The 26,762-nt window shown below is 37.8% G+C and overlaps 1 protein-coding gene across 2 annotated transcripts in view; it reads right to left on the reverse strand.

Annotated features, from left to right (window-relative positions):
- MLIP (muscular LMNA interacting protein) overlaps nucleotides 1-26,762 on the reverse strand; it is a 106,550-nt gene that overhangs the window by 38,995 nt on the left and 40,793 nt on the right. The window contains exons 2-5 of one of the 2 annotated variants that reach the window (XM_032683949.1): nucleotides 20,852-21,010; nucleotides 18,465-18,833; nucleotides 10,950-12,566; nucleotides 5,531-5,602 (exon numbers count right to left, since the gene is read on the reverse strand). In XM_032683949.1, coding sequence (XP_032539840.1) covers nucleotides 5,531-5,602; nucleotides 10,950-12,566; nucleotides 18,465-18,833; nucleotides 20,852-21,010 — 2,217 coding nt within the window. The remainder of the gene's footprint in view (nucleotides 1-5,530; nucleotides 5,603-10,949; nucleotides 12,567-18,464; nucleotides 18,834-20,851; nucleotides 21,011-26,762) is intronic. The other variant, XM_032683950.1, reaches the window with a different exon arrangement.

Raw genomic sequence — 26,762 nt, forward strand, 5'->3', positions numbered from 1 at the left:
CTTGGGTGAGTGAAGCACCAAGGTCTGTGTGCTCCCCTGTTCTTCTGAGATACAATCATCATGCAGGAGCCATGCTAGAAATAGCTGCAGTGTTCTCTCTTTTTGGACTTTTGGGGAAGGAAAATTTTAACCTGCAAACTGATCAGCCTAATTTCTTTGACTGTTTCATATTTTTTTTCTTTTGTCTTTTTCTTCTTTTCTTTTTCCTATTTTTCTTTTTTTACTTATTTGAACAGCTGAGTCCTCCAAAGAAAGAGAAGAAACAGGAAACTGTATTTTTGCCATCCCCATCACCTCCACAAAGATAAAAGGTTCTGTTTAAGATGTTGTGGGCTTTTCAAAATACATCTCAAATTTTTTTTCCAGCATTGCCTTCTTTTTTTTTTTCCCACATTTCCACATAGAGAAAAATGTGAGATATAAAAATTACAACTAGTTTTTTGCAAAATTATCAGTGTTATCGTCCAACAATGTTATGATTAATTTAACGTGTTAGTGCTATCTACATGCTGTTGATTAACACTATCAACTCTATTCAGGATTCACTTGCTATGTTGATGATCTAATATCAAAATTTGAACATTCTTATTTAGGCATTCAAATTTTTGATTTTATATGAAAAAACAGTGAGACCACAATTTAAAAGAAGATTGCCATTTAGATAATGAAAATGCTTTTGTGGCAGAATTTCAATGTTCAGATGAAATAAGGAGTTGCTGAACCACTAATTTTTTCCTTGAAAAGGGCAACTTTGAGGGTGTGACACATATATGCCATTGACATCAGCGATGACTACAGCCCTTCCCTCTTCTTTTCTCTCTTTTGATTGCTAAAGCCGTATCAGAGCTGAAAGGATACTAGTAAAAGATCCAAACAGAATCTCCAGTATTTTTTTAGAAGAATGAAAGATCTTGACAACATATAGGAAATACAGAACATTATTTCATCCACCAGTGGACCACATCAATAGTAGGAGAAAAAGTGAATATTGTGACCCGGATCTAACACAGCTTCCTTCTTACTGTACCATGAAAACCCTGGGCTGAGCATATTTTCCCTATCACTATCTTTTCCTGAGCTTTCAGCACATGCAAAAAAAAGCCTATTGTATAATGGAACTTCACAAAGCATTAATTCCTTTAACTTATGTCTTGAAGATCCTGGGAGATGATACTGAATAGACTTGACCATTTTTCCTCTTATAAAACAATTAATACTGAAAGCTGTAAGGCTCATGAAGGAAAGAGGAAGCTCATAGGCTGCTCCTAAATTGGCACATTTGGTTATTATTACAGGCGCACTGGGTCTTTTACTTAGTCCTACAACCACACAAATTATTGGCTTGCTTTCTTTCTTACCATGAAGTATTTTTCTCTAGCCTTGAAAAGAATTTTGATGTGAACACAACCTGAGTGCATGAAATGTACCTAGTAAGTGCACACCAGAAGTATTTTGGGAAAATTAAAATCTATTTTTATCAAAATATTCTTAACAAAGTCTTGTCAGAAATGCTTTCCAGAAACGTGCCGATATGTTGATAATACCCATTTGTCCAGCAGTTAGGTCAATCATCTAAGTTTGCTTCTAGGTTCCTGCTGTATGATTTTAAGGAGTGACTCGAATCTGCATTTGCCATGATCAATTCCTATAGCAATGGATTTTTGATAATAAGTAAGAGTTTCCTCGAGGCAAGAACTTAAAGCTGTGTCTTCTATGTAGCAGAACGCTGCCATATTTCCTCAGCTGCATGTCTTTCTTTTTATTAAAAACAAAACAAAAAAACCTCTAACACACCCTCCTTTTCCTTCTGCATGTGGAGGAAGATGCCTTTTTTTTTTTTTTCCTTCCACAAGGGGAATATACTGCACTGCTTACAGCCTGCTTTGTAGGTGATAGGATGTAATTACTAGGTCTTTGAGGTTTTCCTAGAAGTGCAGAATAATATGGAAAGACTGTTTTAGACTCTCTTGAAGTTAACTAGATTGCATTGTGACAAGAGAAAACATGAAGAATGCCCATAAAGAGACACAATCAAACACCTAAAATATTTATTCAAGACAGAAGATTTTTTTCTACATTTATTTAGAATTGAAATTATTGTTCTCTACTTGTAACTAGTTGATAAATACAAGCCAGAAAAGTCAACATTTGCACCTCTCACATTCATAGCCAGTTATACCTAGTGATTTTCAGAAGACTTGGTAAGTGTGGGATAAACCTCAACTGTGAAGCAGGTGTGTTTCATGGCACGTCCCATCATCCTGGGATGTGCCATGCACACCATGCTTCATTCCCGGTCCAGACTGTGGGAAGTGTGACAGAACATTTGCAGCACCTCTTTCCTCCCAGTCTGTATGCCCAGGTTTCTTTCCCATTAAATGGGATAAGGGAAGTTCACCCCGATCAGCATATAGAGGGGATGTGTAGCTGATCGAATACAGCAAACCCAAATCGCCCTGTATGTACCTTGCTGTAGACCAAAGACCACAGAATTGTTTAAGAGAAGACTTTTTGGTTTGTAAATCCAAAGCCTCCAGCAGTTTTTCGCTTTCATCTCAAACTTTATATAATTCTGAAGACGAAGATATATTTTAAGAGACTGTCTACTTTCAAGGCCCTTGAAAGAAAGAGGGAGCTCATAGGCTGCTCCTACATTGGCATATTTGGTTATTTTTACAGATGAACTAGACCCTTTGTCACTGCTCAAATTATTGCCTTTTTTCCTACCATAAGGTATTTAAAGTCACAAATTTTTCCTTAGCTCCTTGAAGTAAACTCTTCATCCCTATCTATTTTGACTGAGTGATATTGTAATAGATATTTGATAAATACAATCTCTAAATAATAGACCCATTACTTTTTAAATAATACCTGATTACGAATGGAATTTTGAATTGGCCTGTGATCACATCTATATAATTGTAGAAGCTACACAGTGTCAGTAGAGTGTCAGTAGAGGTGTGACTCACTGTCTCTACATTAATAAGACCAGAAGAAACAACAGTGTTCAGCTAGTCTGTCCTCTTTTTTAAACCACAGGACTACCTGGAATGAAGGGCCAAAAAAGTGTCCTGTCTTGATTTTTCACTTTCTCTGAAAAAGAGCCTAATTCAGTCTCTGGAAAATTTTTCTAATGGTTAATCAATTCTGTAAATTTTTGCCTTATGCCTATATTAAGCTTGTTCAGTTTCCTCTTCTGGCCAGTGGGTCTATCATCTGCTAGGCTGGTGAGTTCATTAACACACTCTATGACCTGCCTCATCACTATGAATTTGTGTGGCTACAGTGGTACTGCTGACTGACCCTGATATCAACATCTCTGTTCTCCTTGCTCAGGCACTGTGGAGCTGTGCCCTTGCTGGTGAGGACACTGTCTTTCTATCCTTGCTGCCACCCCAGCTTCTGACTCACCTTCCGTGTGGAGCAACCCACTCTTGCTGCTCCTTGACAGAGCCTGACCATGCTAAGTCCCTTAAAAACAAGTTTTGGTCTTTTGGCTGTGAAGGAAGTTACGGCCCAATCTTCCAAGAGATATCTTGTACCGGGCTTTTTCTGATCATAGAACAGGTGATGTGAGGAACATCAGGTTCACACAAACTCAAACAGCTGGGAAGTATTCCAGCTAGGAGAACTGATGAGATTAAGCCACTTCTGGGTTAGTCGAAATACACACAAATATAGTTAATCAGCCTTTTCTTCTCTACTAATTAGCACAACTTTGAGTAAGAATACTGGAGGATAAGAAGAACATGTTCTAGAAAAACCATTAAGATGGTGATAGCCTAGAGGTTTCATAAGAAGTAGCTGAGAAATGCTGACTGAAATTAAAGCATCTACACAAACATAAAAGAAAGTAACTGACTTGAGAAACAAAGTTATACACTAGCAGACCATTTAGAGGCAGACAAATCATTGTACCTGGGAAGCACCAGCAAGACCATCAAAAGAAATCAATTTTCTTCTGAAAAAGTGCAATCAGATGGCTGACATTAACCCACTAGTTACCATTAGGAGTGTGCTCTTAGAGTGAATAATCTATTCAGAGTCACCTACTTGGCTTGGCTTGCAGAGAGGTGCGGTCTCAGGGTACACCAACTAGATGCTTTCAGGTGAAGTCAACCATGAAGCGGCACTTCAGGAGTTCACCAAATTCTTTCACCCACTAACAGGCTCTCTACTCAAACAAAACCCTCCCAAAATACATTCAGTAGGGATGTAGGATCTCCTGCATTAGCTATTTTCCTCTACAGAGCCATTTTTTTTCATCACATTGCATGCTAAAGCAAACATAACCTTCACTAGTGCATTCAAGATTTAAGTAAAGGAAGGATCAGGTTTTATGCAAATGATTTAAAAAATCATTCAAGATTAAAAGAACATTGGAAAACAAAGGAATGACTCTTTATTTTGAAAAAAAAATCTTACTTATAGCAGTTAACTGTTAATTACTAGATCACAATCAGTAATATTTCAAGGATAAAATTATAATCTTCAAAATTTGTACACGATTAAGTTCACCCTCTCCAATGTCTTCACATCTGCAAACTTCTAGTGAAATCAACTGAGTTATGTATTGGAATAAATATTTAGATGTGTAGTCAGGAATGCTTAATCTCAAAGAAACTTATCAGAAGCTAAGTTCCTGAACAAGGTTCTGAACAGAAAGCTTTTTCTGATAAAGCTACAAACTGGATGTTAGCACAATTAAGGATGTCTTTAAACATGTTAAACACGTAGCTCATTGCTCATCAGAGAAAATATTTGTTAAACCTAGTGAGCAATTATTTTGAGCAAAATTAATTTGGGAAAAATATTTTGAAAATAAACATCCATGGGTATTTTGAACCCTTCATGCAAAATTTAAATTTTCAATTGCCTTTCTAAGTGGCATTATCTGAATAAGGACTATACAGCCCAACCTTTGTTGGCTGTGACTTTAGTAGTAAATCAATGTACTAAAGTCTGTTCTTTGGATCTACCTGCCTATCCTACACAAAAGGATGGTTATCTCAAACTACATATCCTGGCCCATGCTAGCTGTTAAAGTGTTCAGGAAGACTGGTAGTTAACAGAGGTCAGAACAATGGCCACGACAGTTATCGAAGTTTAACAGTACAGCTGATCAAAATTGCACATCTTGGAATGTTAAATTTACTGGTATAAGCAAAGCTGTTGAATAATCATTAACTGACCAAGATCTACCCATTGTCAGGCCCCAGAACAGCAGTGCTCCAGTTGCTTTCCAATAACAAAACAGACTTTGAGATGTTGCCATAAAAGGCAATTCTTTTAAGATACTGCTTTTTTTTCCCTTTTTATAGTAAATCGATTAGCAGAAATTCAGATTAGAGAAGTCTTTGATGTTCAGTGGAAGGCGGTTGACCCTGAGAAATGTCTGGAATAATAACCCTGAGCAGTTAGTTCCCAGAATTTACATTCTGCAGTATCCCCCAACAGAAATGTCAGAATGTGTACATAAAGTTGAATGGTCTCAAATACACAATGCCCATGTCTTTGAGCAAACACTAACCTTCTGTTCCATAAGCAATGTGTTTGTAGGGATTGCTGCAAATGCCTTGTAGCTTGTCTTGATCTTGTACTGCTAAAAGGGTAAACCAGAAAGCAGGAAGAGAAGTAAAACAGGATAGAAGAGTAAGAAAGAAAGAAAGGAAAGGTATGACAGAATGAAAGACCATTCCAATTGTCTTGCAAACACATTGCAACAAAACAATGCTTACATATTTCCTAGGAAAGCTATTTCTTAAAAAAAATATAGTGTTTTTGTTAAGATTTTAAAAGCCTGTAAGATACATATTTTGCTCTTAGGAGTGAAGTAGGATAGCTTATAGCTTCCAAAGGAAGTTTAACCACTTTCTGCTGATTATTATCCTTAAATGAATGCCAGGAGAGGCTGTGAGGGTTTTTTGAAGTTTTTTGGGATTTGATATGAAAATGCACAGCTACTTCTGCCAGTACATCCACCTCAACAACTGCTGTTGAGTGGTGTGATCCTGGACTACTAGGTGAGAGGGATTTCTGTAATTGGCTTTAATGAGACTGATTAGGATCCTTAAATGCTAAATTACTTTTGTGAGTGGATAGATCATTTAAATCTTCATCCAGCTTTTCATCTCTTGAATAAGTAACTCTACCACCCAAAAAAAATAATTCAAATTAGGTGTAGGAGCTTTCACACTCTAACAAAGCTTACAGAACTGACAATCTAAACCATACAAAATATATGGGTTTGGGTATTAAAAATTCTAAGATAAGCCTTAAAAATTATTCTTTTCAAAAAATTTCTATTTTAGACTGTATTAGTTTCCCAGTTATTTTAAAATCTTTAGAAACCATCTTTTTTACATTTTCTTTGTAATTATAGAGGTTGAATTCAGTATTTTTTAAAAGATTGATGAGATTCTTCTATACTTGTATGATTTCAAGAGCTAGGATTCTTAATCACGACTGCTGTAATTTATTTAAAAAAATAGGGATTTGCTACATTGTTCCCTTTTAGCTAACAATCTAATAAAAAATCATAAATTCACACAAGAATAGACTTTCAAGTTAGTAATTAATTATTTCTGTGACAGTCAGCTAGAAATAAAGTTATTTGTTGATCAGGTCAGGTTTTTTAATGTACCATCACCTGCAGTAGTAAATACTGATGATTATGAGATAACAGTTCGGATCAGCATGTTGTACTTTGGGTCATTCTTCTGATATTTTTTTCTTTTCTTCATAATTAGTAAAAGTCTCAATGACAGCAGAGGGGGCAAAATTTTATCTCAGATAAGAAACTTATATCCTTCTCACATCTATCTTGAAATATGGTAGGACATAATCTTTTAATTCTTTCTATACATAATATTATGTTTGCTTTTGACTTCACTAGTCAGAAGCTGGAGAATGACAGTCATTTAAGAAGTCAATCATTCATATAGAATGTACACGTTTACAAAGGAGAAGAATGCAAATGCTGAAAATTAAGGGTTTTTTCTATCTTTTGGTGGGAGGGGCATTGGAGGGCAGGACAGTAATTTATATGAGATTTAGTGATTTTAACTTGGATATCTACCATTTAGGTGCCTCAGTCAAAAACTAATGCCTTTTATAATTACAGGCATTTCTACAGGATTAATCTCATCCCAAAATAGGCAACTAGAAAGGTAAAATAAAATCATCCTGTAAATATTCCATATTCTCTCCATTAGCTGTAATAGAACTGTCCAAGTTGTGCTTGGATATCTAAATTTCAAATGTCAAAAGTTGCATGAGTTTAATCCTGCCCTTTGAACATTTAGACAACAACACTGCATATGTGTGCATAAACACACATACAAAATCTATATACAAAATCTGTATACAAATAAAACATAAAATACTGCTCATTAAAGTAAGATGGAAGACCAAAATTCCAAATATTAAATATTAATTCTAAATATTAGGCATACGCATAAAATGCATCCTTGTTTGATTATGATAGAAATTCAACTAAGAAAATTGTGTAATTGAACACATAAATGAAACTCAATGTCTTCACTAGCCCATAGGCTTTTACATCTGATGAGATGGGCATCCTATATGATAAGAACAGTATGATCATTTTGAAGTTATTTGTACTTTTATATGAACTAAACAGACATATCAGACTGTTAAAATATAAAAGTTTCTATACTGCTTTCATATGCTTTATCACTTCCAGATACTGTAGAACCTGTATCATGCCATTTTCACAATGTCTGAGATGACTGAAAAGTCTTTAATTCAATTTCTGATCTCTATGAATATGTTCCTTTACACATTATTTCACATTACCTAAAATTACTTTTCAATGCCTAAATACATTTAATAATCTGCTTCACAGGAATCCAGCACTAATTTTAAACAGCCATGGACAGTTAGGTCTCCTGGCCTGCACCATGGTCCAGTCAAAACCAAACCAACTCCAATATCAGAGCTTGGGCAAATATCATCCTGGAGAGTTTGGGGGAAAATGTCCTACTTTTTTTTCAAATGTTCACCTAAGATGCCCACAGGACATTGCAAAGTGTGTTGGACACATGCCTATAGAGGCTTAAAAACAGTGACTAACCATGGTAGCATAGTGTCATGAGTAACCTTTCCTGCTTTGTGGCAGGTTTTGCAGCTGTGCTGAGCTCCAGGTTACTAAAGTTAGTTTGTTCTCCAGCTGTTTTGGGTAGATCTACATGCATTCCTATGCTGAATTCAAACAGGAAAAATCAAAGAATATGTAGGAATGATGCCCAATGAAACCATTGCAAAGAGTTTTCAAACATCAGCCAGAGATTTTCAGAAATTTATCTGTCCCTACTCCATCTTACTGTCCACTTTGCTATATTAGGTCCATGAGGACATTATCAAAGTGTAATATTTGCATTTTAAAATCATTAGCAAATATAAACCATGGGAAAGCATATGTTTATATATATAAATACAAAGAGTTATACAAATTAACAGGTTATCCTTCGATTTGCATTAATTGCTGCATGTATAGGCATAGACATAAAAAAGCTCTCCAATAAAGAATCCTTTTTGCATAATTGCTTTGATATCACGCTAATGAAACAGTTTAATGTGAATATTGAAAAGTACACCTAATGTCAGAATTCTGGTTTAATAAGTGTTGGTTTAATACTTGTCTTAACATTGCTGCAACGACTGTTGAAGAAACATTAAGGTTGAAAGACTACACATGCCAAAGTCAAGCACTTCTAGAAGCTGTTTTTCCCTTAATGTTCACTTAGCACATTCATACATGCAAAAATTTTGTCATGCATTAACAGTCATCACATGGAGCAATCTGCTTTTTGTCTAATTCTAAAGCTGAGGTGATTAGTACTAAAGAGACCTAAATGCTGCTTAGGATGTTAAAGTTGTCTCTCCTCAAAATTTTCCTTTTTTCTCTGAAAATATACTGAGATTTGAGGCTGGAGTATTATTAGACAGCCTGCTACCATTAACATGTCAGCAAAATTCATTGAGTTATGCCATAAACTAGGGATGGAAATAAGTGAGAGCAGGAGGAAAGGGAAAGTTAATGCACAGTATCATTAACTGTAGATGAAGTCTCAGACTCACATTTTAAAGTCACAAGAGACCTTTCTTGCAGTGACCACCCAGCTGCATTTAATTTAGAGGTTTCTTGTCTTCCACATCTCCAGCAGAGCCAGCTTTGTCTATATGATTAAAAATTACACCAGACTAGTGGTCCAAGTCTGTTATACTGGCAGATGCTCTCCCAGTTTCCATGGCATGGTGAGACAGTTTCAAAAGTGCCACCATATCACATGATAAAGCAGAATTAGCAGGAATGGGGACAACAGGGAAGTCAAAAAGGGTATAATAACCTCTACAATATTGTCTGCAACCCTGGTAATAGCTCTGTGTCACTAGCAGAGGATTTTCTTACTGCCAGAGAATCTCAGTGCTCATTGCACCAACTAGCAGGAAGAGCAACTGTTTTGCAATCTGCAGGCTCAGTCATGCCTTCCAGTTTTGTCTCAGGGGCTTTTTGTCTTGGAATTTCTACAATTTCATATCTCTTTTTGTTTCACTAAGTAATAGTGACAGGGTGTAGCGACACTGTACAGCTGTGCCTGGCACAATGGTTCATTTGGGTTTGCTTGGTTTTTAAAAGAACCAGTCATGACAATTGCTACTTTGTGCTGATTTTAACCTCTCATTTCCAATTAACATTTTCAAAGCAGTTCAAAACACCACTACCATAGCCCAGCTGTTAAGAACACATCTGACACAACTTGATCTGGCAGACGAGGCTATAATTTTGTGCTGTGAGCAAATAAATCAATAAACTATGATTGACTTTCTATGACGTGCAAGCTCAAAAATGAGTTACAGGAGGCACAAGGGAAGCACAGAGGGCAAAGATAAGATAAAAGAGGTCAGAAAGCCTTCTGCAACTCTGATGCCTTCTGCAACTAGCTCTTCCTTTCTACACAGCAGTTTCTCTTGTTTTTACCTACCTGCTGCATGTTTTATATCAACTTTCCTTTCCTTCCCATTCTCGAGATATACCTTTAGATTTAAATTGCAACTGGTTCCCAAGCCCTCCTGCAGCAATTGCCATCGTTGCTCATTCTCACTCTGTGATGGCCCTCCCACCTTTGGCTGGATGACACAGACCAGGAGCTGTTTGTGAAACTTTTATATTTGCAGCAGTTCATGTTTTGGGAAGCTTGTCTTTTCTTTCCCCCTCATCCTCTGTCTAGCACAACAAGATCAGAGGACTACAGAAGAAAGCAAAGAAGCAGGAGACTCTCTTTGTCTTCCCTTGTTGGCTCTTAGCCCCAAAGTCCCTGCTCAGGCTGAGCTCCATCGTATCTTTGAGCTGGTCCCAGGGCAGCTGGGCTGAGTAAAACATCCTGGGAAGTGAGGAGGACAGATGGGACGAGCTGCTTGTGAACTAGTTATCACTGGAACAGCCAGTTCACATAAATTAGATTAAGCTGCTTCTAGTTCAGCCTTGAACCTAAGATCACCATACTTCTATTACTTTTAGTGGGAACACATGTGGGTTGTCATTAGCATAGGGTGAATAGAACATATTTCACAATTTATTGTGGACACACCATGGTTTTGAGCTACAAAAATAAGTATGCCAAGTTTATATCAGAGCCATTGGAGACAAATCCATCTTTAGTAGTATCTCCTCCACTCATGAATAAAGTATTCTCTTTTTTATGCTAAAGGATTCCTACAGCATCTTCTCCACAATACAGAACACATTGCTAGCAATTTGATATGGTAGGATTCAATCTTCACTACCTTCACTACCAATAAAAAACCTGTTCCTTTTCTACATTTTGTCCACAGCCCATTTATTTTACTAGCATTCTGCAACATGGATGTGATTTTTTCTTACAGGGACAAGGAACTATTAGAAAATAAGCATGCATCAAGAGTACCTTGGGTTTGATGTTTTCATGGTCAGGAGGCAGGGAAAAAGACTGTGGTGAAGTCGGCTCTCTGGGTCTTGATGGCAGTATACCTGGTGACTTGTCTGAGATGGGAGATCTGCACTTTAGCACCGGTGAGGTGGCAGATTGCTCAGGTCTTGGAGAGGAGGAATTAGACCTATAACTTGCGTGCACCAATGAAGAATTAAACTGCAGTGGGTGGGAATTAATATTACCAATTTGTGGAACTGATGGGGTAGAGTGAGGCTGTGGGAGAGACCACCTCTTTGAGACACTGGAAGGGGTAGGAGAGGAGGTACTCATATCCTGAACAGACATTTGGGATGAATCTGACTGAGATCTAGAAGATGAGTGCAAAAGACTTGGGGTAGGAGATGAGTGTTTTTCTAGGGTGGGGGAGAATACACCACTAAGACTGGTAGAAGAAAGTAAAGGATATGACCGGCAGGTAAAGATGGGTGAGTAAGTGTGTACTCTCTGAGACTTCTGAGGTGCCTGGGATCTGGAGACAGCATACTGCAGCCCTTCTGGAGGAGGAGCTAAGGAAGAGGGAGCTGGGGCACAAGGAGGAGGCAGTGTAGATTGCAAATCTGGAGAGACAACTGATCTTCTGTGATAGGAGGCGAGGGATGACAGAGAACTCTGAGAGTCTGGAGAAAGTGTTTGAACTGGAAGGTGCTTTTTAGGAGAAAGGGACCTCGCTCGAGGGGTGGGATGAGGCTTAGAGGGAAAAGGCAGATGCTGAGCCCATCCTGAAAGCCAGTAATCCTCTCTGCTGGGAAAATCTGGCCATATAGGAGGGCTTGAAACAGATTTCTTGGGGGTTGGGGGAGTTGTTTTGGACTTTTGATCTATTGCAAATGTTGACGAACCGAGGGAGCTACGAGAAAATGTGGGACAAGAAGCAGGAGAAAGTGGTCTCCGCTGAGAGGAGCCTGATCTCAAAATAGCAGTTAAGAGAGTCAGTCTGGTTGGCAGAGGGGATTTGACTCCTGACTTTGCTAAATTTCCTCTAGATGACATTTGTGCGCAAGGCTCATTTATACTACATATTGTTGAAGAGGAGCCACAAAGAGAGGGTGTAGACAAAGGTTTAGGAGTAGGAGACAATGAATGTGTTGTTATATGTACAGGGAGAGGAGATAAAGCATTCAATCTTTTGGAAGAACAGGGGGATGAAGTCTGAGCTGAGGATCCTTGTGTTTCAGCTGAACATGGAGGACTGGGGAAAAGACTTGAGCTCTTTGCTGGAATAGAGGATGTGGTGAAGTCTCCCATTTTGCAAACGCAGCCAGGGGTATAGAGACTTGGTGTTTGTAGCTTATCAGACAATTGAGGAGTGGAGTACCAACTCTTTGATGCAGAAGAGGATATTTTAGACATGGAGGGATGTAAACTATGGGAAGCAGACTGAAAGTAGAGAGATGAGTCTTGCTTAGAAAACCCAGTTGCTGACTGCCAGTTGTTATGGGAATCTTCCAGCGAAGAGGCTTGATTCATGTTAACCATGGCACCACATGCTACTTTCTGATTAATTGGAGAAATTAAGTGGACAGCGGGTGGTTTAGAGGAAAGATGATCAGAGGTGGAAAGAGTAGAAATTAACTGGAGAAAAAAGAAAAACAGAAATGTTAATGAGGTGGAACCTGTGGAACTGTCAAATACTCCACATTTCAGTCCTGTGGTCATGCATATAGGCTTTCCATTAGTACTGCTGTGTGGATTAAAAGCACAGAGCTATCTTAAATTTGGACATATAGCCTGATGGATAAGGCTCTTTAGGGGAAATGACTGAGGCAGACAAGTTATATGCTAGTTTGGTTTTATGAGACCTCAGTTTTGTTGACATAAGCAAGGTTCAAAGCTACAGTATTTCTCATTTTAGGTAAAACTCAATAGAGTTGTGCCATGAGTGTCCAGAATCATGTGATGTCATTCCCATTGTGTAAACACAACAGAAAGTGAGAAAATTGCAATAGTGTCCCATCTCACTTCACCAATTCAGTAGAAAGCAGCCTTTCTGAAAATGGGATTCAAGTAAATTGCTTATTTTCTAATTCAGTAAACAACCCCTTCTGCAGCACTGTGATATCAGAATGAGAAATTTGTTCAGAACTACTTAAATCAGACATCCAGTTTGGTTTTCTTTTTTCCTGTCATTCACAGAGCAGTGCATTTGACAGTTTGCAGCCATGTAAGAGTCCTTATCCCCTTCTCCACAGTCTTTCGATACACTAATAAAGCAGTAACAAGCTCTTTCATGAGTGCCTTTTTTCTTGAGTCTATTCTAATTAGGATTTGTCAAAACTAATTAGAGCATACAAGTATATTATCAACCCTTCATACAGTTTCATGCTTCTAAAGAAAGAAATTCTTTTAAAATCTTCCAAGTTATTATAATGCTGAAATCAAAAACTGATGTATACAAAATAGAATAAAACATATCAATATGAAATAGTGAGTTAAGTCAACTGTAAAACCAAAAGGCTACAATCTGTCACCTAACATTTGACAGAGCAATTTGAAAGTAGGGAAATTGGCTCTAATTTCATCAAACTTGATATAAATATAAGAACACCTATTTAACTACTGTTTGATACCCTGAGAAGATTATGCAGCTCTATAAAAGACAATTATACCATTCAGTTTCCACACACAACTTATGCATGGCTGTGGCTCAGGCATGAATTATATTTTTTAATACAAATGTCTCATCCATAATATATAATATAGTATTGATTTATCACAAAGAACTAATCAAATAATTTTCAAATGAGAGCACATACCAGAAGAAGCTTCAACAAAAAAAACAAGACATAGAGGCTTCCAAGTGCTAAACTACACCTAAACCACTAAACATGGATAAACACCACTTCAAAACCCTATTAGCCCTTATAACTTAAAATGAGTGAGCTCTTCCTGCTAAATGAGACCATATAAATAGCAAGCCTTGTAAACCAAGGACACTTTATGTATAAGGTAACTTCAAAAAACCCAAGTCAATATTTTGATTTATAGGAATAAACACAAAACATCAGAATGCCTTTAAAATCCCACTAACTTCCCCTTGTTTTATACATGTGCTAAGGTGTCCCATTTCAAGGAAAGTCAAGGGATGTATACAGGGCTAATATTAGAATGTAAACATTTATATCCATTATATCATTGCACCATACATTCCATTTGATTAAGAAATTATGACTCTTGCTGAAAAAGCTGCTAATTAAGAAGAAGTAAAAATACTGGAAATTGAGGATAATTTACCAATCCTTAAGCATTATGAAAGATTATTATTAAATATGTCATGAAACATAAAATTATTTAACAACTTAAAAAGCAGTGTGGTAATAAATCTGATAATTTGGAGCAGCCTCCTGAATTTAATAATGATTTCTGGAAGTTGATCAACTATCAAAACAGAACTCGGGTATAAAATCTCTATATTTCAAAATAGAATAGATAAATTTCCCCTACAAAGACAACAGATTAAAAGAAAATGAACAACAAATATGAAACTTCATAATAAAAGAGCAGGATGTGCAATGACTTCTAAATAGTAAAATTTAATAAGAAAAATTTATAAGCAGCTAGGAAAATGTTCATGGTAGCACTATGCTCCTGCAAGTGTAATAAAGACATTTTGCAGTAGTCTTCCAGTTTAAACACCATTGAACATTTACATGCTGAGCTAATTGAGCCATTAATCAAGTCTTCAGAAAAAAAATTTCTATTGTAACACAGTATTAACCACATCTATAAATGATCAACCTCTTATTTACAGGACCAAAGAATCATAAATCAAAGTAGATTGCAAGTAACTTCTAGAGGTCACCTAGTCCAGCCTTCTATTCAAAGCAAGGCCCTCACCAGCACCAGTGGGTCAGGGTATTTGTGGTCGTGTCTCACCAAGCCTCTAAAGCCCTAATAGAGCTGGCTCCAGCACCCCCAGGCAGCCTGTGTCAGTGCTGCACTACCTCCCAGTGAGGAAGTTGCTTGTGATGTCCATCAAGGACCTCACATGCTTCAATTTACAACCACTGATGTCTCATCTGCACCTGCAGAGAACAGTTTGGCTCTGTTTTCTCCATAACTGCCCTTCAAGTAGCTGTGGGCAGTTTCTAGATATCTCCTTGCCTCTTGGTGGGAGTCAACAAAGCCAGTTCCCTCAGCCTCAGCTCACATATGCACCAGACACATTTACAGCTTGGTGCTGGACCCCATTCCCTTCCTCATATCTCTCTTGAATTTGGGAGTTGCTGGCCACCAAGCTGAGTATTATTTTACAGTTGCAGCCTCACCAGTGCTAGTTGGTGAGATATAATAATTTCCCTCAATCACTGGAATTTTTTTCCCTTTGTTTTTCTGTTCAGTTTCTCTACTGGTTTAAAACCCTCCTCTAATTGTATTGGATTAGTGCAGAGGAAGTCAGCGACAAAACTAGATTTGTGTTGCTTTGATCTGTGACTCAACTGCAAACCTTTTTGTCCTCTCAGTAACACCTCAGATATACATTTCCCAAAAGTATATGAGGAAAGTTGAAATAAGTGCCAAGGTTACCGTAGCTGAAAGGGACCAAGGCACTTGAAAAGGATCTTGATGCCTCATAGACAGTAATTCCAGAATTATCAAAGCGGTCATAATATTAGTACTGAGCCTTGCCCATGAGACCTTCAGCATATTTGAAATGGTAGAACTGAGCTTTCTGGTGGTCTGTTTGGTGAGGTCACATTGTTTTGGAAGGACACTAAAGCTGTGGTTACTTATACCAGCAAGACTGTGAAAGGTGTGCTGGTCAAACAGGAAAAAGGAAAGAGTGAAGCACACTGAGAGCCCCAAAGGCAAAAGTCACATACGAGAGAAGATATGGTTTTGATGTAAACCTGGTCCTGGGTGAGTTAACCATGCTTTGATTTCAGTAGAATTTGATTATAGATAGGAAACAATAAAAGTAAATTACCTACAAAGCCTGCAATCTGAAAACCAGAAAGTCAGAAGGAAGCACTGGACACTGTGGAAAACTTGACAAACTCTCTGGAGACAACACAGTAAAACAGACTGTGAACTGAGACCCAATTAAGATAGATGCCATTTAGAACAGTCCAGTTTCTCCCAACATGGAAGGTTCATTGTCCTGGTGATGTCAGGAGTTTGTAGGGACTCTTGACTTATTTTTCTGGAAAAGCCAAGTCAGATGGCACTCACTGGACAGAGGAATGCCAAGTAACTTTTACTAGCTAAAAATCCTACTGGTTATTGATCCCCACAGCGAGTCAAAAAATTTCTCCTAGCTGGACTTGTGCCCTGGCATTCAGGGAGGCAGACATCCTGCCCAACTCAAAGGGTAAAATTCTAAGGGCAGGAGTCAGTCTGATTCTGTCTTGCATGGCTAAACATTCTTTAACATAAAAAAGAAAAGGCAAAAAAAAACCCAACACAACATACAAACAGTAAACTATCACCAAAAATTCCAAATATGACCAGAAGAATGGATTCCTCTTTCAAACTTTGAATATAGTGTGGCAGTTTCCAATATCAGTCAGAATATTTATGTCTCAAAGAACAATAGTGTCTTCCAATTTTGTCAGTGTTTTTCTTTTTTTCTTTCATTTAAACAAAGTCAGAAATGAATGAAGCTGTAGGAGCCCTCTGGTTCAGTTAGAGTGATCTCTTCTGCAACACAATGGTCCCCAAAAGTGGTCCTTGCTTTTTTCACATCTGACGAGAAACTCATAGTCTAATCATGCTTTTAAATTAACATGATGTTATATGTAATAACTCTTAAGTGGGACATGATACTGCCCATATAATCCAATAACTGACAAGGCAGCCCATACATGGAATCCTCTGTAGAAAGGAAATGTACCAACAGAGAAACAATGCACCCATTTAATCTTTTCATATTTTTCCTGCATTTCAGAACTAATGATATTTCATGCAATATCAAACTAGAAAGAGTGATGCCTAAGGAAACACCTTAGAATCAGAACAACAGTGAAAGGTAGTCTAGTAAAAACATATTTTTCTTATGAAGCCATAAAGATGGCTGGAGATACTTAGATAATGAAGACTGAGGAAGTACTTACAGTCTTGAAAACTTGTGACTTAAGAACAATGATGAGATGTGCAATTACCCATATTACATACTACCTCTCTTCATGTTCAGGTGAACAGTTAGCAATGTTAGGCTTAATTTCTTGTTTTGTGCACATCTGTATATTTTTTTACGTAACCAGCCAAATCCCTGTTTACTTGTCAAGTCATCAAGCATAAGAAAGATACAGCATATGAATTTTTCTGTAGAGTATTCCAAAATCCACCCAATTTCTGTAATAGCTTTTCAAAAAAACACTCAAGTAAGCCTGACAGAATCTGCATGCTGAACATTGCTGAAGTAAAATTGTATGTGCCTAGGACAAGTATTCTTTTACAGGCTGCTTCCTCTATGTATGCCTTTATACCTACCTCAGGTGAAATTCTCACTGATTTCACTGGGAGTTTCTAGGAAGAAATGAACATTTCATAATGCTGTGAATCCCAAAAAAGCAAAAAATCCCAGAGGGGACTTCTTAGTCACAATTTCCTCTATCAAAAATTGACACTGAATTTGATGAAAAAATGAATGGCAAAAACATTTCAACACAAGATAGGAAATATTATTTATTTTCATAAACAAAGTAGCCATGTTTAACTTTTGTTTTTAAATAATTGATGAAGAATTGCATTTTCAACTCATGGAAGCCCTGTTGGGGTCAAAGGAAATGTCTGAATTTATTCCATGTGAGAAGGATGTTGCTATTTTGCTAAAGGTGGAATTTTACAATGTATATACACCCCTCAATACTATCAGTGCTTTTTCCAAGATGGGAGATATTAACTTTTCACGTGGTAGATTGAACTGATGAATTTTGTAAATGCAATGTTTCAAAGAGTCTTTTTTGAAATGTCCCAGGGAGAATTTAAAATTTAATAAATCATTAAATGCAACCTATAAAGATCAACATAAAATGGATCTTTTATCTTCATTAGTTCTTTACACCTGTGCAAAGTCAGTGTTAACTAACAATCAGAATAATAGAATTTTTTACAGCCTCTTTCTCTTGTAGAAAGGGCTGCAGTGAGTGCTGAGAAAAAAAAATCTGGGTCTGGAAAGTCTAATGCTAATAATTCAAATGATCTTAAGGCTCCATTGATTTCAACGACCTTAGCCAATTTAGACTAGCTAGGAATCTAACACCTTCTGATTAACTTGCTGTCATGATAAGCTGCTCTGAAAGGAAAGAATAGCTCTTCATTACTGCTCCACACATACAGAGAATCATATGGAGAGGAAGCAAGTCAGAAGTGTTGGGCCAACTCCTTAAAGTCCAAGTGTTACAGAAATGGCCAACAAAAATGTTAATTAAAGAATAAATTGATGAAGCTGCTTTACAAGCTGGCTCAGTATCCATGTCCTGAAAGCTTTAGAAAGTAAAGGTTATCTCTAGAGTCTAAAGAACAGGTTACCTGATGTTTTTGTGGATCAGTAGTACTGTGGGAAAGCACAGCACCTGGAAGGTGCCCATCGCCAGGAGGTTTCCCTGCCCCGGTGCCAGAGGAAACATGGGATGTGGTCAGCAGCTGAGCACTGATGGGACCATAGCCATTGGAAGGCCGATGAACATTGTTCGAGGCAGCAGTTACTTCATCTTCATCACCGGAGTCCGTAATCAGGATGAATTCAGCCTTAAAAAGGTCATTCTCCTGCATTTCTCCTTTGCTTGAATTACACCTCAGGGACTGGAAAGCCGTTTGCGTGTTGTCTGCACAGACAGTGGACACACAGGCTTGTCTGGCCCCACTCTTTAAGGCCAGATCATGGGAGACTGTGTTAGACTGCAAAAGATACAAGGAGAAAGATCCCAATTAACTGTATTTTATTTGTGTTCTCCAAAATGTGAAGTTAGGCTTTCGGGGTGGCTGGCTCTGTGCTACCAAAAGTGCAGAGGGCAAATGAAAAATTTGGGCATGAGCGCCCAGCAGAAACCCCCACCCCAGGGAGCCCCCTGCTTCCAGCCCCCCAGCCCATGCTGCAGGTTCTGCCTTCCCAGAAACTCACAGAGCAACAAGGGACTCCTTTTAGAAAGCACAGGAATGGCCTAAGACCAGGGCTGCCCCGGGAACTAAGAAGAAGGGTGCAGTCAAGCCGAATGAGCTGTCAGACCAGACTACACCAGACATGATGGGAAGGCATCCCGACTGCTGGATCCACAGAAGCAGACAATGCTCCTCAGAGGAGTCTGACAGACAAATCTGGGACAAAACCTATACATATTAATGAAGAAACAAAGGCCCTTAAGAGAGGACATTCTCCAAAGAGAGCAGACAAAGACTCAGAGGTCAGAGAGCTTTACTCTATGTTCAAGCTTCTCAGCACAGACCACAATTGTTCTTCGGATTTTCTGCAATTTCCACATCCAGTATGTCACTTCTCAAGCATGCTTTGGATGAGAGAAGGAATAATGCAAACTGCACATACAACACACACATCATCAAATCATTTGGTATTGAAATTATTGTAAATCATATTTCCCTTGGAGAAGGAATAAGGCAAATGAATAGACATGCTGTGTATTGCAAGAGAAAGCCTCCAGATGGGGCTCATATTTGAATACTGCTTGAGGAATACGGTAATTACAAATTTCCACTTCACTTGTAGCTCCATGAGTCCCTGGAGCTCAGTTCTTTGAAAAGATATTGGACCACAAAGAGGGATATCACCAGCATGAGTTTGACAGTGTTATTTTGATTATCTGATGTTGGTTAATTTCTTAAAATATTATTCAGGTTCTAGACATTTTAGAGAAGGTACTAATCTATACTGTGAAGGCCCCAATACTGCATCAACTGCCAGAAAAATATTCTCTGCCTACTGAGAAACACAGGGGCCCGGATGACAGGAAGACCTGATTCTGCTTTACCCAGGGCATTACTTGCAGAAAAACCAATACAGAATGGCTGGAAATGTAAATAATGTGTTAAACATCCTGAAGATAATAGTCCAGTGAGTGTCTCTTCAAATACATCCACCCTTTGCCCAGATCTAACCCCATTTTAGACAAATAGGACACTGAAAATCTTGGAGTATGTTCAGGTCAGAGAGCTGTGAACTCCTGTAAAAAGTTCATTACATGGAAGAGCACCCAGAACTGGCAGCCCCAGCAATGTCCCAGGGAAGGAGCTGTTACTCAAGGGCAAAATTGCTCTAAGAGTTAATATTAATCTGAAGGTTACAGTAGCCTTTCAAGCAGCATGGAATAAAATAAGAGGCCATTAAGTGGTGCGAGGCAGGAAAGGAATAACAAACACTGTGGGTTGACTAAAGGAAGGAGAACAAGGAATGTTGTGCTGCTGGCTTCATCATCGCAGGAAATCACAGGGACAAGCTTTCAAATAGAAATCTCACTTTCACTTTGATGCATTACAACGTAGCTATGAAAGGGATTGGCACCTCTGCAGGAAGCCACAGCACTGGCACTTGCTGAAACCAGGATCCAGTGAGCAACTCTTGGTCAGTTCCTGTGTAATAACAGCCTTCTCACACCACCCGTGCTGCCTTGAAGATCAGGAAGGAATTCCCCCTCATCTGCCAAGAATATAGTCTTGCATGACTGACAGAGGACAATATTGAGATGGGCAAAGGTTTCCTTCCAATATAAACTCTGCCAAAGGCAAAACAAGCTATTGAGCAGACATCGGCCTTCTCTTGCACAATGATTCTACATCTTGGTAATTAAAACCAAGCACAAGCCAAGAAACCATTCAAGGGAAAGAGCTTCAGTTCAGTGACGCTTAAAATAAATTTTTCTCTATCTTTTGAAAGAGTGGGAAAATTATTGCAAACAAAAATCTACCTTATTTAAAATTTCTTGATTGCTCAGATCTGTTGGTTCCTCTGGAATTGTCACAAGGAACTCAGAGATATCCACAACCTCAAAATGAGTTGGAAGTCGTCCAATGGATGGCACAAATGTGAAAGTCAATGGTTTGGTTCCAGGTTCTTGAGAAATGACCTACAAAACACATAATTAGTTCAACCTTTTTATCCAAATAAAGATGATTTTTGTCAGAATTGAAATACATGAAATAATTAATCTGTATCACTTGCATGCTTATTATTAACTATAATGGTCATTGTTTGGTTTTGCTTTGGTTTTTTTGGGTCATTGTTTATTCAGTTCTTCTTTAACAGACAAAATACTGCCTTGATTATACCCATCAACATCCTATATATTCTAGTGGTGTGGTACAGCAGACAGGAGAACATTTTTGTTTTTCTTTCAATTTTCCATAAAAGAGTCAGAAAACTATATTCAATTCATTTCAAGGTTGATTTTATCTTTATTTAACTCCACTTCAGTAGAACAACAATTTAATTATACCAGCGTATCTGGGCGGTAAACTTACAACTTAAAGCAAATTGGGAAAACCTTTGCATAAAGAAAGCAAAACATGTTCACATTTTCTAATGCAAATGCAGCTAATTCTGAACAATATCTGGGATGAATTCTAATTCATGTATCTTCTCCCATTTTCTATGGGCCATTCAGCCACATATACCAACTAACTTTGTGTCTTGCTGCTTATTCCTCCCTCCCCATCTTGCCTTCTCTCTAGGTCCGAGTACATAGGGCCTGAAAGCACCAAAGACAGGAGAGACTAAGAGAAGGCAATTTCACCTAAACGTTCAGTTTTATCACAATGCTCTCTCATCCCTCCCATCTTCTTCACAGGAGATACAAGACGGGGAAACAAAGTCCACACCGTGTTACAACTCTCAGTTGCTTTGCCAGATATAAAGAAGGGGAGCTGTCTCATCAAGGTAAAAGGAGGGAAGCACATCCCAAACCATTGAACCTGACATGCTGACTTTCCCAGTACTTGTTGTAAAAAATCCTCCTTTCTGATTCCAAACTACGGAGTATATTGATTTTCCTTTGCTTTATCATCTGATTTAAAAGTTATGGCAGTTAATCATCTTTTCAATAAACTCCAGTATGCAGAGGCTCAAATTGTATTGAATGATACAGGAAAACAAGATTATTGCTTTGGTTCTTTTTTTTTTGCTTGCTTGTTTAAAGTGAAATAAATTGGAGAGCTATGACTTTCATTATGCTTCTTTGTAATTTACATCTCTAAGTAAACAACAGTTATGGATCAGAGTGGAATTATGGTTTATAATACTTGATCTTCTCATGGCTGGAACATGAAAAATGATAGGCACAGATTTCCAGTTTTAAAAAACTATAAGTGAATATAAGTTACTTCCACAACTGCCTCCTGGAGTGCTCGAGCAAAACAGAGTCATGTTATTTGTAGAAATGCTATCAAGTGTTCTTTTCTCTACAGCTCTGCTCTCTCAGACACATCCAGGTGTGCAGGTGGTCTCCTATTTTTCTCTACCCCTCCATTTCACACAAGTGACTAAGCACTGACGTATATGATGCATGGCCTGAATCAGTTGCAAAAAAGTGACTGCTAAATGCTCCAACATGGCAGAAGCTCAGGGTGTCATTTTATGTGAAGGAGAAATGTAGGTCTGTCATTCTCTCAGCAGCCAAGGTACCTGAATCTGATCATTGCTTTTGATAAAACAGCAACACAAATTTTAAATATTATTAGCCAGCACATTAAGCACTTAGTCCTCTCTCCTGATAAAAGTCAGAGTAACATCAGTAATCAAGAGTGTGCTCACTAGTGATCAGCTGCCAGTCCCCACAATACAGCCAGGGATGCAAGCACCTGCTGTATCTAAAGGTGTCTTCAAGTAGGATTACCTGCACACAGGCAGAAGCACTCATCACATTAGCACTAGCGATTTCTGCACAGCTGATCTGATTGACACTCTTACACAGTACCTGGGTCTACATCAAAACCAACCAGAGATGGCCTTTGCTTTCCTACATTTCCGTAGCTGTGCTTTCATCTTCTGTCTTTAATTAGGAAATGCAGCTGGTGACTCTGGTACCTCAGTTGCCTTTACTAATACTTTTCCCCTCTACCTCACCCTCTTGTCGTGCTCTTGTTTTGACACTCAACAGCAGCTGTTCTGTATCAGTGGGTATTCTTGTGTCAGAGTGTAAAATATTCCTTATAAAACAAAAAGGAAGAGTGTGCAAATAGCAAGCCCAAACACAAACAGATTTATAGAAAATTACAATCAAATATGCTAACAGTGTTAAACTCTCAGTATTTCATGTGCATGTTTGTAATGAGGAAACACAAACAAAAAGTCAATCTATAGGCTCCAGGCTGTTGCATAGTAACAGGGAGATCTTGCTAGCACCTAATTCTGTCCTGTGTCTTACCCCGCACTTCCACTTTTATTGCTTTGGTATAAAAATTAAAGAACACACAAAGAAAACCTTGCTGTGTTTGGCCTAAAGACACTATGGAAATAATCACCAAAATTGCTCACAAGCTAAAACTAAGATAGGAAAACAAAAAGACAGGCAAGCAAGAATTTTTTCAGTTGGAAGATGCCATGAAAGCATAGCATTATTTATAATCTCCTAGTGTATATTATTTTCCTAGAGTTCAGAAAGCATATATGAGCAAATAGAATTACTGCATTTCAGAAAGATTTAAGTTGCCAGATACTGCGTGAGGCAGTGATAGGAATGCACTCCTCTTAGTTTCACTCATAGCAAGCAAGAAACAGAAACTTCCAGCAGGTAAAACTGGTCATGCAATCTAGGCTGCATCACAGAAACCTAGCCAACAATCAAGTATCACAAGAGTAGCCAGAAAATACAAACATTTCCACTGGGGGAAACAAAAGAGAAATAATTCTCACTTAAAAATATTTTTAAGTAGTTATTTTCATTTTATAGATTTAAAAAAATAAGAAAAATACTTTTAAATTTTAAATTTTAATTGAACAATGTGAAGCAGAAGGAACTGTTACATATTACTTTTTTTTTAAGGTACAAAAAGGATTTTTGCACCTTTTTTCATATGCTCATCTCATTTATTCTCTCTCTCTCTGGCTGATGTTTCTATCCTTGAAGAACTGAAGGAAATGAACAGGTTGGAATTCAAGCATTTAATTACATCTATTAATAGCACTCTGACATGTAGAAGTAAACAAGAGTGAGACAAGCTCAAAATTCAAATACATATAATCATATATGAGACTTCATATCATCTTTCCTCCATAATCAGTAGTAACAGCAAAAGGAATTCAATGCCATACATTCTCTGCTGCTGGAATTCACTTGAATCAATGTAATTACAAGGACAGAAAAATATCAAATCCTGAAGTCAATTGAAGGAATTGGCTTCAATCTATTGAAGTCAATACCAAGCAATTCTGTTTTATATTGCATAATCAACTTTATGCACAATGAAATAATTGATTGTTTCTAATTGCAGCATTCATGTTATTTAGTTCTTTGAAGAACATAAATTATAAAGTTGAATATAAATAACCATTGAATATCCATCAGAGGCTATTGGCTGCTGCATAATGCATTGCCAAATAGCTTCAAAAGAAAAAATTTATTCTAGATGACTTCTGTGAGTTCCTATGTCATCAGTTTACAAACAGGTTTGTTGCATAATTTATACCATCAATTTGCAATTGCCCTAGGGATAGCAACTTAAATTATATTAATTATTGTTTTCATTACCACAGCTTCTACAGTCCTTACTTGTAGAGCACATTTTTAATGTCTTGGTTACCTTATGAACACAAACCAAGGCTTCCATTTAATATGCTCTATATGCATTCAGCATACTGCCTATTTTATAATTTAAATTGAGGTCCCATTGCTTTTTAGGATTTCCTTCTGGAATACAGATAGCTAAAGTAAAAGAATACACTGGTTCACATTACCACTTCTTCCACTGATTTGCTCATGTAAGTAATTACAAAAATAAAACAACACCCTGAGAAACCCTCACTCTTGATCATCAAGTATTTCCTTTTGAAGATATTTATTTGTTTAAAGGCCAGAAAAGGAAACATATCCATAAATAATTGCAAAACAGTAAGTGTATATCATGACATAGAGGCATGCTGACTGAAGCACTGTTATGCTCAGAGCCCAGATTCACATGCCCACAATCCCTGAGTGATAAATATAGCTCTAACACTGACAAGAGCACAGCTAATGCCATTCACCCAGCCAGGGAGAGAGGCCATCAAAAACACGGCCTGGGTTCTGTAACCTCTCCTTAAACTCCTTTTCTGTGTTCAGACTAAAGTCAAACCACAAAGACATTGTCTCCTCCTTATACAGAGAAAAAGTCTAGTCTACTGCAGATGGAATTATCAGCTAATGAGATGTAAGAATTTTCAGCCTGTCTTCATATCCTGACTTATTATAGCTATCACAGTAATCTAATATGGATTAGCTGTTTATTGTGTAATATGAGCTCTGGCTCATCTAAAACCTTTTACAAACAGAAGCAGATGATCATCTGAACACCAGCTTTCTGTCTGTGAAACTTTGGGGGAAAAAGCTAAATCCGCTTTGAAAGTCCAGGATGAAATTACAGTCAAGTTGAAGTTTGTGCCAAAGTTCCAAATGACAGCTGTGGTCAGAGCTTCCCCAAGCCCTGTGATGTGCCCATTGTATCACCTTCAGTAAAACAGTTTTTTCTTCTTTCAGTACAGCAGCACACACTAAAATGCAGACAAATATCTTTTGAAAATTAATGTGTGTAAAGCACTAGAAAGGGCAAATGAATAATAGCATAAAATTGTAATCTATTATTCAAAATGCAAGAGCTCGTTCAGATGAAGTGTTTCTTTTTAAACATGATTTTAACTAGCTCTTCAGCCCAGCAGACTCTATACAACTGTAATAGCCCTTTCATACCGCTCTACACATATGCAGTTAAGTTTGATGAAAAGTAAGTAAAGGTAACCTTTAATTTCCTCCTTTTGCAAAGGCCAAGTAAAATACTTTGCCTGTTATGCTTAACTGATTTAAATGAATGCAGCTTGAGTAAATGGCCATAAAACAGACCCTAAAGTGACCTAGGTCTTTAAATCCTGTTTTAGGATCACTAACAACCTTATTTGCTCCAGTCTTCTAAACCTCCTAAGAAACAACATCTTCTAAGCTAAAACACCTCTGTTGTAACATCCCAAGTTGCTATAGTCTATCACCTACCCACAAACCCTCACCTAGGTAGTCCCACACCCAGACTGCCTCCAGCTTCTCCCTCAGCAGGTAATCACCACTTCCTTCTGTCTGTCCTGTATGTTTTGTGCGGATCAATCAGAAATCATGCTGATTTTGCAGTAGTGTGGCCAAGTTTGCCATCTGGTCTTGCATAGAAGGCAGTCAAGGACTGACAAAAGTAGACTGAAGAAGTTTGAAGGCTGATTGCAGAAGAAAATAAAAAAAACCCCAGAAGTGGTGCTGTCTAACATGCACACAGACTGCTTATCAAACACATTAGTGGTCAGAAGTGGGTGACTTTAGATCAGTCCAATGCCTGTAGATACATAAAAATATCTGCACCTAAACAGGGGTCCTTACAAGGTCATAGGACCTATGAGTTCATGTGTAGAACATCCATACTAGCACATGCACAAATACATTTACAAACTCTGATATACATAATATATGCTTATACAATGTCATGATACTTCTGCCCAACAAAAAGCCTGCAGACTGCTTAGTCACATTTGTGTAAGAGCAGCAAGGCACAACAGATCTCAGTTTTCCAGCCCATTTTTTAACAACTTCATCTCAATTATTCAGTAAGAAATTGAAAGTTAGAATTTATTCTTTTTCCTGTAAGAGTTTC

The sequence above is a fragment of the Chiroxiphia lanceolata genome, chromosome 3, assembly GCF_009829145.1.
Source record: "Chiroxiphia lanceolata isolate bChiLan1 chromosome 3, bChiLan1.pri, whole genome shotgun sequence".
NCBI lineage: Eukaryota > Metazoa > Chordata > Aves > Passeriformes > Pipridae > Chiroxiphia > Chiroxiphia lanceolata.